The 19934-nt window shown below is 37.0% G+C and overlaps 1 protein-coding gene across 1 annotated transcript; it reads left to right on the top strand.

Moving 5' to 3' along the window:
* The first annotated feature begins 13543 nt into the window (after positions 1 to 13543).
* Positions 13544 to 15271, top strand: COL5 (CONSTANS-like 5). Its single transcript, XM_021977654.2, has 2 exons — positions 13544 to 14438; positions 14557 to 15271. The coding sequence occupies exons 1-2, from the start codon at positions 13677 to 13679 to the stop codon at positions 14941 to 14943; spliced, it is 1149 nt and encodes a 382-aa protein (XP_021833346.2). The 5' UTR covers positions 13544 to 13676; the 3' UTR covers positions 14944 to 15271.
* Positions 15272 to 19934: the final 4663 nt, after the last annotated feature.

Genomic DNA, 19934 nt, shown 5'->3' on the forward strand with positions numbered 1-19934 from the left:
GGGTATTGTGTGTAAGCTGTGGAAGTCTTTATATGGATTGAAGCAGTCTCCAAGAGCGTGGTTTGGGAGATTTGTAGCATCTATAAAGAAATTTAGGTATGTGCAGAGTAACTCAAACCATACTTTGTTTCTAAAGCGTCATAAAGGTAAATTGACAACTTTAATTATTTATGTTGATGATATGATTGTAACTGGAGATGATCAGGCAGAAATGCAAAATCTTCAGAAGTATTTGGCCTCTGAGTTTGAGATGAAGTCATTGGGTGATTTGAAATACTTTCTTGATATTGAAGTTACTAGATCTAAACATGGTATCTTTCTGTCACAAAGAAAGTATATTTTGGATTTACTTGCAGAGACTAGAATGTTGGATTGTAAACCAATTGATACCCCTAGTGAACAGAATCATAAGTTGGGGTTGTATCCTGATCAAGTCCCTACAGATAAAGAGCGTTATCAACGACTTGTGGGGAAATTGATTTATTTAGCTCACACACGTCCTGATATTGTATATGCAGTGAGTGTAGTGAGTCAATTTATGCATTCTCCTAGTGAAGATCATATGGGTGCTGTGATGCGCATTTTGAGATATCTGAAAGTAACTCCTGGCAAGGGGTTAATGTTTTGCAAGTATGGTCGTATAGATGTGGAAGGATATACAAATGCTGATTGGGCTGGTTCAACCACTGATAGACGTTCTATGTCTGGGTATTTCATGTTTGTCGATGGTAATCTTGTTACTTGGATAAGTAAGAAACAAAAGGTGGTGTCTCGATCTAGTGCTGAAGCTGAGTATCGTGGGATGGCTCAAGGTGTATGTGAGTTACTGTGGTTGAGGAAATTATTGGGAGATCTTGGTTTTGGGCCACATAAATCTATGGATTTATATTGTGACAATAAGGTTGCAATTGCAATTGTCCATAACCCGGTGCAACATGATCGTACAAAGCATGTGAAGGTTGATCGAAATTTCATTAAAGAGAAGTTGGGTGTGAAGATTGTTTCCTTCCCGTTCGTCAGTTCTGAGTATCTATTAGCCGATGTCCTTACAAAAGCAGTTTCTTCCAGTATATTCCTCAACTCGCTTGACAAGTTAGGCATGCGCGACATTTTTGCTCCAACTTGAGGGGGAGTGTTAGCGAGATTCTAGTGTAATTAGGAGATTTACTTCCTAGTATATTATGATTCTATTTATTTCCCTTTTGTATAGATCTTATGTAATTATGATTTTATCTTATTTCCTAGTATAACCCTGTTAGGGTTTGTAATCTTGTATTATAAATACCTCCTTACGGAAAATGAAATACAACCTGAAAATATTTTACCCATATTATTTGACTCTTATTAGAAAATCTCCCGGAAATTATAAACTTATATAATACCATGATCAGAAGAATTGGCAGCATCTAACAGCAAATGCATAAATATATATATGTAGGGAGTTTTAATTTCAAGTAGGCCTTTCGGCCCCAAGGCCTAAACCCAAAGCCAATCCCAATTTCATCTTATGCAAGTTTAAATGGGTGGAAACCCTGTACGGAAAGTTTATGGGCCTGGCCATGCAGTTTTATATGTCCAATTTGTAGAGATGTTGGCATTTGACAACTTTGGTTGATTTTTTTATTATTTATTGTTTTCCTAACTCACTAGTACATATTCCCTCACTTTGTAAGCTTTGTTATTATTTTGCTTCCATGTCTAAAGTGATTTAAGAAATACCGCATATGGAATTAGAGACAGGGCACCTCAAAATCACTTATCTTGTAGCCTTACAAGAAAACTTGCCAAAACAAGTCCTAACATATGTTACCTTTCTGATATCTTCTTTTCTTATGGAGAAAAATATACACTCAAACAGGTCACCTATACAAAATTAGTAAGAAATTTGCTAATTAATATTTACAACTCATGCCAACACTCACCTCAAGTTCGTACATAAGTGTCTGCAATGCTCAACTTTATAAGTGAGTGATAAATAATTGATAAGGGCCTCATGCACTAACCTCACATAATAATATAAGACAATAGAAGACAGGAGGAATGAGGGGCAGTAACGTTTCTTCCTCCTTCCCTTGATTGAGCTTTTTCTTCATAATTGAGAGGATTTAGCTTATAGAAACACTCATTTTTAAAAAGGAGCATTTAGTTATTTTAGAGTGCTCTACATCAATTACATTTGTTGAGGGTGACCCCAAAAAAATTGCATTTCTCGAGTGCTCCACATCAATATACAGTATAAAGTTGACTTGACTGTGTACGATATTTTTTTTCAAGGCCAAGGATAAGAACTTATTTGTACTTAAATTGCCGAAAGGCACCTGGATTTTTTAAAGAAGAGGTGTTAATGCTTGCGAAGAAGACGAAAATATCCTTTTCAACCACCCTCACATATGCTTTCATTTTCCGACTTGATCATTACTCCCAATGTCACCGTCCTAAAAGTAGAAAGTGACACAACGACTCCCAACACTTTGTTTCTACTTATATTTTCTTTTCTATATCCATTTGTAGTTGCTTTATTTTTCATCGATTTCAATTTTAGTTATTGTATTTTACTTTTTCTATTTTGGTCAAGATGTTTAATTTTGTTAGCAATTTAAGGATAATTTGAAAACTTTCTCTCATTTGACCTCAAATCGCAACCTTAAACTTATGAACTTGTTTGTACCGTGATTGGCCAAGCAACCAACTTAGTCAGACTGACCACTTGTCACGCGTTGAGAAGCCACCTTAACAACGGAGCATTTGCCCCAACCATAAGTCTTACAATTAAATATTATAAGAAAAGGAAACAATCACCTATACCGAATACACATCATCATCATCCCCAGTTGATTCATTTTTAACATTTGGATTCTATTTAATTATTTATCACAGTAACCGTAATTGATTACAAAAGCAATATATAGTGACACAATAGGAAAAATCAAGACACTCTGACCAAAATTGAAATCGTAGCAAAACACAATGAGTAAAATTTCATTTGACCTTTTTTCTGTTCCTACTTTAAATTTAAAGATAAATTTAGTGATAGGTGGCACGTTGCAACAAAGTTTTAATAATTTTATTGAGGTGGCAAATTGATTACATTTCTTTTCAAGTGAAAAATTACAACAAGGCATATAATTCTTGGGATGTAGTTTCTCTTAAACTAATGAAATCTCATGCCATGCGAATAATTTTCCGTAAATAAACAACAATTTTTCAGTTTTCAAATTTGGGATTTTGGGATTTTGGGATTTTGTAATTTGTCTTCTCTCCCTACATTCGCCTATGAGTAGATCACATGAGAAAACTTCACTGACTCTTCATACATCTCTTTGCATTCTTTATGTTTTATCTTCATTTCACAAATTTAGAGCTTGTATTATAGGTGATCATAAAATTTTCATAGTCAAGGAAATACAAACATATGTGCTTTTTAGAAGCTGACGTGTTTCATAACTATTTCAATTTCCACTTTTTAGTTATAAAATATTGGTAGCCTTTTTCAGTTTTCAAATAAAATTAAAATTGAAATTTCTTAAAAAGTTGTTTGGTAACTGTTTTCAATTTTAAATTTTATTTTTATTTTTAGTGTCATGAGCGTGAGTCTGTTAGTGATTTGGCAAGCCTAAGAGATAATTTAAATTTTGATATAGTTTGTTATAGTTAAATTTTCAAATAACAACTATTTGTGTGTTGGGGTCAAATTGTGAATTTGAGATCATATAATGAAAACACAAGATACAAAAAGTTTGTAGGATTTTTAGGTTTAGTCCAAGTTATTGGAGTGTGATGATGTAAAATTGGTGAGTGGGAAAAAAAGGCAAAGAAAAATGAAAAATGAAAACTTAATACACTTTAAAGTTGTTTTAAAAATAAATAAAGGTGATTTTGAAAATTAGTTTCATTTTTTGAAAAACAAAAAATAAAAAATGTTACCAAACATGTTCTTAGTTTGGAGAAAAATTAAAAACTGAAAACGAAATGGTTATGAAGCAAGAATAATTTTCTTGATACTTTCTATGCCATTAAACCAATGGAATAGGTACAACAACGATGCCATCACAAATACAATCGACTAACATGGGCTACTTTCTCTGCCAAATTTCCTTTGAATTTGCTTGGCTACCAAATAAAAAATCTGATATTGTAATATCGATGGGTTTTCAAAAATATATATATGTATTGAAATTATTCGAAATTATTTTTACACAAAAACTTATCAAAAGCGAATTTTATTTTTCTTGGTCGAATATCAAAAGCCATATTATGCAGTAGGTTTTTTTTGGGTCAAATATTATGCAGTAGTTTTATATGTTTCCATGTAATACAACAAGCTCACAAATCGATGGATTTATCAAAAGATATTAAAAATTGTCATGACAATGATCCCAAAGATAGAAACTATTTTTTTTCCTTCCGAATATACCCCTAAGCAAAAATCCAAGAGAATAAGGCAGCCAAATCAATAGGAGAAATCAGAATGGTCAGCGACCCCTCTGTTTGCCGCACTGGCACGCTGACAGCGACCTCATTAAATTCCAAGCCAATACCTACAAATCCACAATGAATGGTTCCAGAGGGGTAATTCTGTCCATCTAATTTTTTTTTTAAAAAGGGCAACATCCAACGCACCCCATGGCTAAGAACCAAACTTGCCTAAATTTTAGTTTCCTGCCTGCCCGCTTTGGGTACTCTCTGGCTGGTCTTTACAGGGATCTGGGCTCGGATAAAGCACTTTCACTCATTTTTCATGGCAAAAAGGAAGGAAAAGAAAGGGCAGTCACTGTTTACATAAATAGTGTCTGCCTTAATAATTTTGTTATGCATTTCCACCCATTGCAAGGGCAACCCAAAGTCAATTACCATTTACATGAGATATGAGGAGAGGAATTTGTATGATTTTTGGTGTGGGAAGTGAAGAACATGGTTAGGTATTTACAGAAAAAATATTTCTTAATTATTTTGGGTTAGGTATCCAGATCCTCTGCTTGGAGAAATTATAAAATACTACGATAGTGCGCCCACGTGGTACATCTTGTACATGTGTTATAACATATGTGGATGGCAAGGTTTATTTTCCCCACTTTTAGGGAATAATATTGATAAATATCCACTTATATTATCACGTGTACAAGATGTATCATGTGGCTCTACTACCTTAGTAATCTATAATCACTCCTCTGCTTGGATATTCTTGCCATGATTTATTTGAATTTTCTTCTACACATGACATCTCGTTTACATTGCATTTAAGGGACTATAATGTTGACACATCACACAAAACCCAAATGCCTCAAAAAAATTTAAAAAATAAATCCTAAACCTAACGTGTGTTTAACGTCATGTAGCCGCTCTCTTATTCCAATTTTTTTGTTCTTTACAATATCTCTCTCTTAGAGAGACATCATTATCTTCTGCACGTCTCTATCTTACTCGTCTTCTACTACCACTGTCCTTGAGAGACATGATTTGTTATATAAAAGCAGTTTGCAGGATGAAATTTTGGGCATTGACAAGAACTGAATTTCATATGGGAAGAGCAGAGATTGTGAGGTTGGAACCAAGGGTTTTATTTTTCACATAGGCTTCGGGAGAAGGGAGAGCGTGTTGAGATGTTGAACATAAAAATGAAAAAAATGGAAGATCACATTAACTCAAGTTAGTTCAATTACAGTGCGTTTGTACGAGGAAATTTAAAAGTACAAAGGATTTCATAAATGACGGAAATTAATGTTCTAGAGTTTGTAAAGTTTCTTGTTTGGGTGACAGATTTAAAACACAAAATTTAACCTTTACTTGTAAAGTTATCTTTTTTCAAAAACTCAATCTCTTTGAGGATTTTAGAAATGACGACTTTTAGATAGAATTTAAAGTTGGGATTTATGATCTCCAAATTCCATGTTTTATCCCACGGGGAATTTGTAAATTTCTATCCAAACATGGGAATTGGTTCATGTCAATTTAGAAATTATAACTTTTGTCAAAATCCCAAGTTTATTTCCTTCATCCAAACGCACTGTTAGGGAATATTTTTTTTTTCTCAATATCCAGATCCCTTTGGCAACTCTCATCAGTCTCTCTCGAATGAAATTTCTTAACTGTAAATCTACTTGACCCAAGAATTACTGCTCCTCAAAATCGACCATTTTCCATTTAGACATTGCTTCCCTCCTTACCCTGGAAGGAGGTATTCCTACTTCCTACAAATCAAAATTTGACACATATGCAAAAGTAATTCATCAAAAACATAAAAAGAAGAATCTCAGTACACATATCAAACTGTGATTAACAGGAAAGTAGGAGTTTCTACTTCCAGTGAAGGAGGCAAGTAGTTTCCTTTCCATTTTTTGAATTTTAAATTTTATTTTTCATCTTCTAAATAATAACTAAAAGACCAAACGAGTTTGGTCTTTTCTTCTCCGCTTGACTCCATTTCTTCGAGTTACGCATCAATGCTCTAGTGAAACCAAAGGTGGAAACATGAGTTTTCACTATGTTGGGATATAAATTTTTGCCTCTATTATGGAGAGTATTTTTGCCCACTCTCCTTTCTTTGGGCTAGACATTTTTTTTAATGCGATTCATGGTAGAAAGAAACAATAATTTTCACTATGTGGGGATGTAATTTTTTTTTTTTTTCATTTGGTTATATTATGACAAGCATTTTCAGAGTCCGGACTGATGTTCCCTAATTGGTGTCCCCAACATTTCCACTATATAAAATTTTGACACGTGTCCCTCTATTTACACAACTTAAACCGTCATATAAAATTGTCAACATAAATGAAATTAGAACAATTAAAACTAAAAATTAAAAGAAAAAAACAACCCAACATATGATCCAATATATTGGATAAGGGATTTTCCAATCCAATTCAATCCGATTAAAGTTTAGGATTGAATCCAATATGACCCAATTGATATTTGATTGGGTTGAATCGGATTATCGGCTTTAAGAAAGAAGAAAATATAAAACATGAAACATTTATCCTCAAGTTTGATCTAATCACAATTGTTTTTAATAGACGTAAATGTAAAATGAAAATTAAATGCTAAACACAATTGTTTTTATTCTATAATATATTAAACATAACTGCATGAAATGACTTAAAATTTTCTTTCTATTTCAAGTACCTACAAGAGCCCTTAAACACATAAAACATAACTAGATTGTATTTGATTGAATTCTCACAAGTAAAACTGTCATTTGATCCAATCACGTCAATTTTGGAAATCAAAGACCCAATTCAATTTGCCAAACTATCGAAACCAATTAAAATTGGAGGGGATTGATTGGTTTAGGCTAATTGGATTGGGTCTTGAACACCCACAGTCACGACAATCACGATTGGCAAGAATCCTATTACCTACAACACGATCACCCATCGAGCTAGAATTTCCCACTCAGATACCACTTGTAACAAGCATATATAGATAAATCATGAGAAAAACCTAGAACTAATTTAAACTTCACCACTAAAAATGAAAGAAATATGGAGTATATTAACCCTAAAAGAAAAACTAAAGTTGCTTTAAATAGTACCACAAACCCTAACGTAACGTAACTAAAAGACTAAATGGAAATAAATAGGAAAACCAAAAAAGTATATGAATATTTCTTGAAAATTGTAACTGTTCGGCCTATTGAATCATAGAATTTGGCCTAGAATTCCATTCCGTGGATGATAGAAAAGTAGAGTGTTTAGAATCTTTTGGTGTTCTTTTTGAAACGAGATATTATGGTCTCAAATCGGAACTGGGAGTCCCAATTAGTAAAGGCTGGATATTGTTGTTTACGTCACAAATTCATTTAGAAGTCCTCTCTTTTGCCACATCAAAACTTTGAATCTTAGATTTTTTAAGGATACCTTGAAGTCAAGAATATATATACATATATCATAGGTAAGTAAAGTAATGCATTATCCTTTATCTTAAACTCAGATAAAATAATCATGTAAGAGATATACGCATAAAACACGAGTAAGTTTGTGTCAAATTTTGCACTGTTACTAAGTTTTGGCCAAAATATGTGATAGAAATTTTTTTTTTATAAAAGAAAATCATTGTTGTGCACACCAAGCGTTGAAATTGATCCCTAAACAAATTTCACAAAGACTCACATATATTTAAGAGATTTTCAGATGACAACTTCTGAGAAATTTCATAACAACCTTCGAAAATTGCTGTGCAACGTGCTGGTATGATTTACAGCTGATGGATCATCCCAGTTGGGATTCAACTTAATTCATGTTGGAACAGGACTCTTTGTCCCAAATAAAGTGTTGATGATTTAGATGGCTTCCATAACAAGATATGTCACTATCTCTTTATTAGAGATTTGGGCTACTTTGTTTCATCTTGTTATTTTCCTTTGTAATCAGTTCAAATGTCAATTCAATTCATGTTCTTATTGCACTAGATAAACTGTGAAGTCCAAGGCATAAAAATGAACCAATATCGAGCCAGTTCTCCATTCATAACACAATAGTTTGATTTTTTTTTATATTCAGATTACATACGTAAGGCGCAAGTTATTTAATCTCTCAATCTATTTGAATCTTTTCAATGCTAATAGTGCACGCTTGCTTACAAGATAATCTCTTTACCTATTTCTATGACTGATAAGATTTGAGGTAGACAAGAGTTAAATGATTATTTAACTTACATTCCATTTGTTCATTGAACCGACTTTTTGAGATCACAACACTATATTGCATTTAACCTAATCAAATATGCACCAATTGGCTAGGGTTTTTATTTGATCATGTTGACAATTTTAACTCGTTGAACTGACATGTAGCTTATGTGAAAGAACTATACCAAGGCAACGAGATGGTAGGCTAATTAAAAAAGAAATTGGGAGATTCACTATTATACCCAATATATATACGGGCTCAAATAAGGCTACCTTGAGTCTCTCCATTTACTATAACAATGTTGATTGTGTAGGGGTCTTTTTGTTCCAGCAGCCTGACGAATGGGCTTGGGCTGCTGTAAGAGGAAGACAAACGAAACTCCCTGATGCCTGAGTTCAAGAACCAGGCTCCCAAAAGAATTTTAAAAGGCTTGCTAAAACCTTAGAAAACACTTTTAGGTTCTTTTCACCAATAACCAAATAAACGTGACAAATTAGCAAGGGAGTGGCTTGGCTTGAGGAGCTTGTGGCATGGGAGCTAAGCCTTCACAAGTTTAGCAATTTGAGAGAGAGAGAGAGAGAGACAAGAGTGTGGAATTCTTATAGAGAGAAAAGACTCAGAATGGGGAAGGAGGAAAATGAGGAGGATTGCTATCTCAGAAAGGGGGAAAACGGTGGAAGTAGAAAAACAGGGTGTCTAGAGTAAATTTCCAGTCGCTTGACAAAGCTTGGTCGCGCTCTGGGAGGTGATTTTCTGGGTAGAGGAAGCTCCTTTTTATAGGCATTTAGAACCTTAATTCCATCGATCCTCCATTCCCACTTTTTCTTTGCCCTTTTCCATTCACTCCCTTTTGGTGAAATTTCTTCAACCAGAGTGTATGGGTCACAGGCTCTTTGGGGTTCCAACGTTTTTTGAGCGGCTGGACCTCCCCATGGGGGTGAGGCGCCACCTGCTTTCCTTCTTGGTTTTCAAAATGGAGCTTACAAAGGAAAAGAGAATGGGTAGACTCATTTGTCCAAGGGGTACTCTTCTCACATATATGGATTTCCTTTGGTCCCTGCTATGGTTCCTCGTTGACCATCTTGGAGTTCTGACGAGGGTGGAACAAGATGCTAGATTTTCACAAAGCGCTGGGCTGGGCTTTGTGTACAGTATTGGGTTATTGGCATGCTACTTCCAGCATCCAATGGGTTTTCGTCAAGCTGCTGGAAATAGCCTATTTGTTTTATTTTGGGTATTTTACTGATGTGGGTTTGTCTAAGTGTTGCAGCAGACTAGATATTCTCCTAAGGCATTGGATTAATTTTCTCCCTCTCTCATGCCAACCCATGTGTTTGGGCCGGAGGAACGGGCTTGAGTTTTAATGCTCCCAAGTGGCTTAAAACTTTCGTTCTTTGAACCCTCAATGGGCCCTGTGATTGCTTGTTCCCGTCCATACCACAACCGTCTCAGCAAGCCCCGGGTGATTATGTGGCTTGGGCCCACTTAAGCTTATAGCACGGCATGGTATTAGATTAACTGTCCTTTACATGGTGTTACGTGTTTATTCATCATGCTTGTGCTTGGCTTCCATCATGCCACAATAAGCTATGATCGAGTCATGTAGTATTGGATAAGTTAGTAGGCGTGAATTTATAGAGCCGGTGCGTTTTGGTCCCCTTTGCGTGGCGGGCATTCATGTTTGCTTGGCGTAACACGTGGCTCATGGCTCGCGCAAATGCATCTTGCACGTTCCCTTATGTCCCAATTGGGCTCCTCTTGCAATCCAATCTTTGTCTTGGACTAGGAATAAACTCGGGCCCAACCCCCTGGATTTTTGGGTCTCAAAAGATTGTAAGTAGCGAACCTCTTGAACTAATGAAAAACTTGAATTTTTTTTTCATATAGAAAGGTTTTCACATATTTTTTTTATAGCTAACATGTATTTCGAAATGAGAAAAGACGGGTTTTAAAATTGAACTAAAATAAGAAAAAGAAATCATGTTGAAAAACAACCCTTACCTCTTTCCCGTAATGTTGGCAACGAGCTTATAACTCAAGTGGTTAAAAGCATAGTTATCCCTGAACCAAAGGTCATGTGTTCTAATCACCCTTTCCCATTATCGCTTGTATAAAAAAAAATGTTGGACATCATTGTTTCTCTTATCCCTTGTTGTTTTTCCTAAAATTCAAATTTTGGCATAAATGGTGTTTAATTAATTGAATCTAAAAAGGAAAACAATAATAAAGAAGGAAATGTGTATAAACTTGGAAAGACATGCGTACGGATAATTTTAGACATGTCAATGAATTGGATTCTAATTTGAATATGATGCAATTTTTTTGATCAAATTGAAACTTCATTAGATAACAATACTAAAAACAAACCGCACTACAATAATTTGAATATGATGCAGTTAATGGGATGTGAATTGAAATTCTCAATCAATAATTCGGTGATGATTTGAATATGATAACTCATAACTTAACAAATCAAATATACATTAGAGGTGATTCAATCGATTAATTATCTTATTCTACTTAATATAATATAAACTTAATTTTAGTATTATGTTTACAAATGACTTATATGAGTAGGAACAATCTGAGTTTTTCGTGCATTGAAAATATTCTTAAATAACCTTCGTTGTTTAAAAAATTAAGGGGGTAAACTTCACTTACTATGCTCACACAGATTATTCATTAGTATATACAAGGTCCAAAACTCATCAAAGTAGTATCTAGAATTACGTGATGTGATGTATCTAGAATTTCATTAGATAAATTTTAACAGTACAATCAAAGACATTAATATGACATCTAAAGTACCAATTCCAAGAGGAAAACAAACTAACATGTTAAAAACAAAACTAAAGTGGACATAATCCGCACTAAAACTACTACCCCACATCACCACAATTAACCATAAATCCAAACAAAGTTTACATACCCAATACAACCCTAAAGCAACCCATGAGCCTAAACAAACCCCACCACCACCAACTAAAGAAGCGCCGTCGCAGCCACACTCACCACCGCATCCATAACATATTTGGAGAAAATATGATTTCTAGCGATCTACCTGCACATAAGAGCAAACAAATAAATGAAAACAACTACCTTGACAAAGAACAAATGGGTGTTTTACATCAACCTCCATCGAAGATGATGTAGATTCAAGTTTAGAGAGAACATGAGTAGTGTTAGAGAGCGGGTTTTGGGAGAAGGATTTGTTTGAGAATGCCTCAAAGTGATGATGGAGAACTTTAATCTGAATATGGCTCAGAATAAAGGGCTTCTTACTCAAAATGCCTAGTGAACTTATTTACTAACCCAAAAGAAAAAAAGCAAGAAGAGAAGAAGGAAAAGAGGGGCAATAACGCTTCTTCCTCTTCCCCCCTCTATGAAGTTTTTCTTTGGGACTCACAAAAGGCAAAAGCATCTAGAGTTTTTTTTTTTTTTTTTTTTTTTTTTTTTTGGTCAAATGTACTTTCCATTAAACAACAGACAGTACATCAAGGTGAGACATGACTACCAACAGCCAGACACAACAAACAAAGAGCAAAGCATGACAAGGCTACCAACAGCCCAAAATAAAGCAAACTAAACACAAACAGACACTATGAACAAGTAATCAAGTTAGAGATCAGAGTATTGACACCTCCCAGGGGAGCCGGTCCATCTCTTAACATAAGACTACTGCCTAGGCTCAAACAGAAAAAAATAAAAACCCAACCTAAAGTGCCAAAATAGCAAGCCCAACACAACAAAAGCCCACAAGAAGCAAAAACCCTAATATCTAACCCTAAATAAAATAAGACACCGTCACCACCCACAGATATGCCGCCGCCGCCACAAGAAAAGCAAAGGCCATGGGAGCCAAGAGAGGAGATCTGTAGAGTGTGGATTTGGGAGAGCAAGCCCCCATGCGTCATACTCAAATGATCTATCAAGTTGTGGTCAAGATTGACCATAGATTTGCAGAACCCACAAGTGCAGATCCAAGTATGAGATCTGAGAATGGGTTGATGGAGTAGAACAACTGCAGCAATCCAGTGGCAAACCAAATAAATCTTAGGGATAGAGGACTTTTGGATTTTAGATTTTGTGGGAAAAGAGAAATAGGTCGACGGAGTGGGGAAGGGATGAAGGGAAAGAGAGATGAGGGAGATGTGAGGGCTGTAGAACAAAGGGAGAGAAAGATCAGAGGAAGGAGTAGAAGACTTAAGGGTCTGCAACAGAGAATACAAAATAGGAAGGGCTTTCAAAAGGACAAAACGAAAGTGAGAGAAAAGAGCCACACAAAAGGAGGTAGGGTAGCCACACCAAAGGTGGCGGAGCAGCCGCCCCGAAGGGCGGCGGGAGAGACACCAGCTACTCAGAAGAGGGCGGTGGAGATGAGAGAAAACTTAGAGAGAAGGAGGAGCCTCTCTCTCTAACTTTTCCCTAGGATCTATTTGTCATATCTAAGCATCTAGAGTTTTCTCCACTAATTTATGTGATTTATTGTTAATTTCATACTTTCTTTCAATCAAATAATTAATAAATCCGTTTACTTATGATTTGGTGTTAGAGAGTCATAGTTTTTCACAACATAGGCAATGGCTTTTCATCGTTTCAAATCTGAGATTATTAATCTCCAAGTCAAGAATCCCCATTTCATACTTCCATGGAATTAAATTAACTCCCCTCCCCCGAGTATCCCCATTTCTTCATCCACTCCGGGTCCCATCTCCCCCTGGTCGGCACAGACACATGACAACTACTAATTATTTTACACAAAATATACAATTATTATTGTATTTGTATGATGTAATTTCCTTATAACAAATATCAAAATACCAAATTTGTCTATCAAAATTGTGCGTGGCTGAGAGTCGTCCACGTGTGCTTCTTTTACTTGTCAACACCCAGATTTTCCCTTTAGATAGAAGATAGCAAGCCTAATAACATCACCTCTTGCATTAGCCCTCAGCCTACGCAGACAACAGAGTCTTCTCTCTCAGACTAGTCCACAGCATTTCCACAGCAACTAACCAAACTGCGCGCCCCGACGTCGTTTTGAAGACCTCCATGGGAATCCAAGCCGGTGGTTGGAGGGCAATGGCTGGCGGCCTAGTCGCGAAGCCGTGCGACTCGTGCAAGAACTGCGCCGCTGCGCTGTTCTGCAGAGCCGACTCGGCTTTCCTCTGCTTGACCTGCGACGCCAAGATCCACGCAGCCAACAAGCTGGCCACGCGCCACGAGCGCGTCTGGATGTGCGAGGTCTGTGAGCAGGCTCCGGCGTCAGTCACGTGCAAGGCCGACGCCGCCGCCCTCTGCGTCACGTGCGACGCCGACATCCACTCCGCCAACCCCCTCGCCCGCCGCCACGACCGGGTCCCGGTCGAGCCGTTCTTCGACTCGGCCGAGTCTATCATCGTCAAGTCGGCCGCCGCCTCCTCTATCGACTCCCTCAATTTCCTACTCCCAAACGGCGCCGTTCCGTCTCACACTAAAGACGAAGAAAACGACGCGGCGTCGACCTGGCTTATCCCCAACTTGAATTGCAACTCGAAGCTCCAGATGGATATTGCTCCGGATATCATCAAGTCCTCTGAGTTGTTCTTCCCCGAAATGGACTCGTTGCTGGAGTTCGATTACCCGAACCCGATCCACCACGATATTTCGGGTTCAGGTACGGACAGTGTTGTTCCGGTTCAACCCGACCCGCTACCGCCCCCTTCACTCAACATCAACCGCGTCTCTGCCGAGCAAAATTGCTTCGACCTCGATTTTTGCAGAAGCAAGCTTTCTTCTTCCTTCAGCTATCCAACTCAGTCGCTCAGCCAAAGCGTACGTAGTTAAATTAAATCAAATATATCTTCTTCCGAAATTTCGGTGTAATTTGAACTCTTCCCTGAATTTCGGAGATTTGTACTGATTTTTTGGACTTTTTCTTTGTTGTTTTCAGGTTTCCTCGTCGTCCATGGAAGTCGGAGTTGTTCCTGACGGAAACTCCATGTCCGATATATCGTATCCTTTCGGCCGAAACGCGAGCCACAACGTTTCGGATCCCAGCGCACAGGTCTCGGCGACCACCGCGAACCAAGTGGCCACACAGCTCAGCGGACTCGATCGGGAGGCTAGGGTTTTGAGGTACAGAGAGAAGAGGAAGAACCGAAAGTTCCAGAAGACCATACGGTACGCTTCGCGGAAAGCGTATGCCGAAACTCGCCCGAGAATCAAAGGCCGGTTCGCGAAACGCACTGAAACCGAAATCGAGGCCGTCGATAACATCTACGGCTCGGCTCAGGGAGCCTTTATTCGCGAGACATACGGCGTCGTTCCGACGTTCTGATAATGATCCTCTGCTCGATCGGCATAATTTAATTTCTACAGTCTAGCAGTGATTGGTTGGTGATGTCAATTGTAAATCAGTGTCTATCCGATAATTTTGATCGGTGGCTTATGAGCCGTTGAATTTGCATGAGCATGATGCTGCGCTTTTGCAACTGAATATTACCCGCTCAGCACCCAAAAGCCCATTTACCTTTTTCGTTATCTTTTAAATTTCACAGGGGCTTTATAGAAGTCTCTTTTCATGCAAGTAAACCCTTCTTTCTTTTTCACCAAAAGAAAAGTGAAAATAAAATGAAAATAAAAAAGATCATGGATCTGTTTCTGAATTCTGATTGTTTGAAAAGAGCAAGTAATGCGGTTACTGTTTATGTGAATAATATATGCCCTTGTAAATTTTTTTTGTTTTTCTATCCATGCTATGACAACTCAAGGATAATTACTATTCGCATGAGATTAATTTTATTTATACGTATAAGATTAATAAATAAAAAATTCTGAATTTTTTGGTTTTTTTTTTCTTCATTGAGGTCAATTCAGGTTGATCTTGCCTTCGGGCCTATCCAATCTTAGTGGCACCCACCTCCTGTTTGGGTTGGATTTTCTTGGTGGGATGTGTTTTGCTAGCCTAGGGGACCTTTTGCCATGGAAAAAGGAACCGCTAGAACTGCTCTTAAATAGGCAAGGCCGGTCCAAAAATTTTCAAGGCCAGGGGCAAGTGTAAAATATTAGGCCTCTATATATAAATTTTTTTTTCACTCAAGTGCTAGACTCACTCTCATTTTTCAATCAAGATTTAACTTGTTTGACTAAAAATTTAACATTCAATGCAAATAAATTATATCAATTCAAACTTCAATATATAAAAATCTAAAATAAGAGGCTACGCTTGATACATTCAAATCTAATGCATAAACAAGATAAATACTTGTAACAATTTAATCATTCCTTTTTCTTTTTTGACTTCTAGATCATTATTTTTTCAGGAATCGTTTCTACTTGAAATCAGAAACAGTACAAGGAAATCCAATGAAATTTAATACTTCATATAATAAACAAAGAACAACACAACTTGGAATTTGAGAAATCCCCCTCCACAACAACCAACTTAAAACTTCCAAATTTGCAATCAATTAGAGCTTAAAAGAGTTGAAAGACCCCATGTTACTTTAAAAAAAAAAAAAATATATATATATAATATAATATACCTTTTTATAAATAAAAATTTGGGCCCCTTGGATAATGGGCCCAGGACAGTCGCACTGCCTGCCCTTGTCCAGGCCATCACTGTAAGTAGGAAAAATGGATATGAATTCGATAAGTATCATAAGTTACCCAAAATTTCGAAAGAAGAATGTCAAGTAGATTGTATTTCTTACAAAATTAGCCAAATGCAGTTGATGATTACATCAATTGCAATTTCTTCTTCTTTTGGTGAGTAGCAATATGAGTTTAGACATCTTCCAACAACGGAGACAAAAAAACTACTAAACATGCATGAACCCAGAATTCAAAAATAATTTGGGCTAACTTTTAGGCTAACTTTTAAAATAGTTTGTTTTATGAAATTTCTGAAATTGTATATAAACTTGTCAAACGCTTATATTATTTACTAGATATTAATACTCATAAAGCCCCAACATGTACTCAAACAAATCACAACCAGCTATCAACCATCAAATTAGCTACTAATAATTTAATAACATAACCTCCACACACACAAAAAAAAAAAAAAAAAAAAAGTTGTAGGCTACTCACATGTTGAGTGGAGGAGAGGCAGTAGAGGGAGAATTTCATAGATTGAGGGATGAGAGAATCTTTAGGGGGTGTATTCAATTAGGATTCTAGAGAGTTTAAAAAGATTTTAAAAATTCAAGTGTATTCAATTTGGATTTATACGAACTTTAAAAGAGTTTCTACAAGTCTGGGTGTATTCAATTCAGACTTGTATTAACTTTTAAAAAGTCCATATAAATATGGTTGTATTTAATTAGGATTATAAAAAGTTTAATAAAATCTAGGTGTATTAAAAAATTTATATATTTGGAAGGATTTCATTGAGTGATAAATTTTGGTAGGTTTTAAGGTGAGAGGTATAAATAACAAATACCATAATAAATCCAACCTCTCCCCCAAAGATTTCATCAAATGCTAGTTTTTCTCTCTGCATATGCCTTACCTTTTCTCTCTGTAGAAGATCAACAGTTTCCTCCATCTGTGAAGGTACGCTCCCTATCTTTTCTTTGATCAAAACCTCATTGGGTTTTCTTTTTCCATGATTTTGTCTGCCGCGCAAATCTCACAGCCTGGAGTTCCGGGCTGAGGGGATATGCGTTAACACGGGGTTTCCTGCTTTTGAGTGAGGTGCGGTTGTGCGCGGGCATGCCAGCACGGTTTACCGTGCGTTGATGTTTTGATGAGTGTTGGATGGATAAGTGGTGCGCCTGTTTGATCTGTCTTCCTAGTCAAATGATTGTAGCCGAGAGAGGAACTGATCTCGGCTGTTAGGATCACGGCCTGAACTACAAGGCCGTTGAGTGATGGTGTTGGTGGTGGGTTTTGGGCGGTGCTCCGGCGCATTGCTCAGGGAGCGACGGTCGTGTGATATATGGGGTGAGTGAACGAATAACAAGGATGGTGCTCCGGCGCCTTGAAAATCAAGGGTCGTATGATATATTTGATGAATGGATTTTCCTTACAATCTACCACTACTCCTAGGAAAGCAAGTAAAGATATTGAAAGTGCATTACAGGAAAAAAAATAAGTTGCTCCGTGGGAGGCTTTGTTTTGGTGTTGAACCCTTTGAATGTAGCTCGAGTCTTGTATTTATAGGAAGAGTTCCTGGATGAGTAATCGAGGCTGAATTTATGCGTAGTGGAGTCTGATTAGCGCAAGTGGGCAGTCCAATCGACATTTGGGATCGTGAAGTATGGTGGTGAGACCCCAGAAATCCCGGTGAATCTCGGCCGCCGCTCTTGATCGTGGGTTCTGAGCCTCTGGCCGTGGAGACGCATTTATGGCCTGGATAGCTGGTGAACCAACATCTCAGGCTGTCAGAATTCTTGTGAGAATGTCCACGTCTAATCACTCTGATCTTCATCACCAAATCCTGACTTCAGTCACTTCCCACCTTCCCTCATGCATTAAATGCTTCTTTGTGGCCAATGGGTTTGCTGCATTAAACAGGCACTACTTCATTAAATGAAGCCTGGGACCCTGCTGTCACGTGATGATTTGCCTTTAATGCCTTGGCCGCAATTTTGTTCGGCCTCGGCCTCGGCCTACGCTTGAGGCCGAGATGATCATGCCTTAGCATTTCCTCTTTTATTTTTAGGAAGGCGAAATACCCTGGCGAAACGCTGCGTTTCAGCTTCTGCGAACAAGTGCCAGGGCCGAGAGAAAGGGCTCCTTTGGCCAGCTCATGGCCGTGATTTATCAGGCACAAACAGATTTTTCTTCATCGTATATTTTTCTTGTTATTAGGGTATAGTTTGGGGTTATAGGTTTTACTTGTTATTAGGGTTTAGCTTGGGGTTAGGGTTTATGCTTGTTTTTCTTCTCAAATATCTATATACAACTTTATAAGAATTGACTCACTGGACATGAAACTGAAATATAGTAATTGACAGCCTTCCTATAATCGAACAAAAAAACTGGGACAAACTGAGACAATATAGTTTTTCTTCTAAATTTGTTTGTGTTCGTATACAGTCGAATGCTATTGGTGATATTCATTGACGAATCACAAGCAAATAGGTTAATCTAGGAAAGAACATAAACCTGGAATCCACCAGAAAATTCTCACCATTTGTATTATTTGATAAAAGATCAGTTGAGAACAACCATACACGAAGGTTGTCTAAATACATCAATCTCACCCATTGGACTGCACTGTGGAGTTATTGAAAGATAAACAATAAATAAACGAAAAGTCGATAATTACCTACAACTTTTAAATGCTCTTTTGGAAGCCCAAATGACCTCAGAAGCCCAAAATCCACCTCATGTCACGGCAAAGGTATCATGCGCCCCAATCGGAGCTCGAACGCCAAATCTGTAAATTCATGTTGCGTCATTTTTCCATTCTTCGCTCCAATTCTTCTTCAATCCATTAAGCCATTTATTCTACATTCATGTATGTATTCAATTGAGTGGGAGAAAAACTGAGACAAATATAAAGGTATCTTATAGTGAATAGTTAAAGGATACATTAGGAAAAACTTTGTAGTGGAATACTATTGGATGCTACAACGTAAGCCAACATAAGATGTGTCTGTTGGGATCTATGGTTGCTGATGTACATTTTTTAGGTACATTAGTTGTAGATTTTACTTCCCCTTCAATTAATTAAGGTATCTGATAGTGAATAGTTAACGGGTAAAACGGTAATTGAACAAATGTAATTATCTTTCCAAAACTCAAAGAAAACTTTTTTCTTTGGGTAATAAAAGGAAACTTGGCATTGTTTTGATAATTATCTTTCAACGTTTGTAGTGTTTTTTGAGTTTTCTATATTTTTAATGCTTTATTTGTGATTGATATAATAAAATTCATAGCTGCACCACTCAAATGGAGTCTGAAAATACACAACAAGTAAATGGAAAAGGGAAGAGCAAACAAGATTATAACGCTTGGAGTGTGGAAGAGAGTAGAATGTTGTTGCAACTCATGGTTGATGCTTGTTAAGCTCATAATTTCATACATATACATGCCCTATTTACTTACTTCTTTTGCTTAGTTTCTTAGATTTCTAAGTTATTTGCCTCCTTTTGTGTGTTTTGTAGGCAAATAGAGCAAGAGAGCATAATTCATGCAATTCAAGCATGTTAAGGCCTAATTTGGATGAATGGATGAAGAGCTTAAAAGACAAACTCATTTTGGCTACAGCCCCCTGCCAGTCCAGTTCCGTAGGTCATATTGCAAGCTTTGTTTCAGCAACCTACACAGCTCGGATGAGGCAGCATTCTTCATGAAAGTTGTTCCAATGGGTGT

The sequence above is a fragment of the Prunus avium genome, chromosome 1 (genome assembly GCF_965620075.1).
Source record: "Prunus avium chromosome 1, drPruAviu1.hap1.1, whole genome shotgun sequence".
Taxonomy (NCBI): Eukaryota; Viridiplantae; Streptophyta; class Magnoliopsida; order Rosales; family Rosaceae; genus Prunus; species Prunus avium.

Bases quoted from the DNA above. Each gene is read 5' to 3' on its own strand.
- COL5 (XM_021977654.2), top strand. From the start codon at position 13,677: ATGGGAATCCAAGCCGGTGGTTGGAGGGCAATGGCTGGCGGCCTAGTC. The intron at 14,439-14,556 runs GTACGTAGTTAA...TGTTGTTTTCAG, and splicing joins CTCAGTCGCTCAGCCAAAGC to GTTTCCTCGTCGTCCATGGA.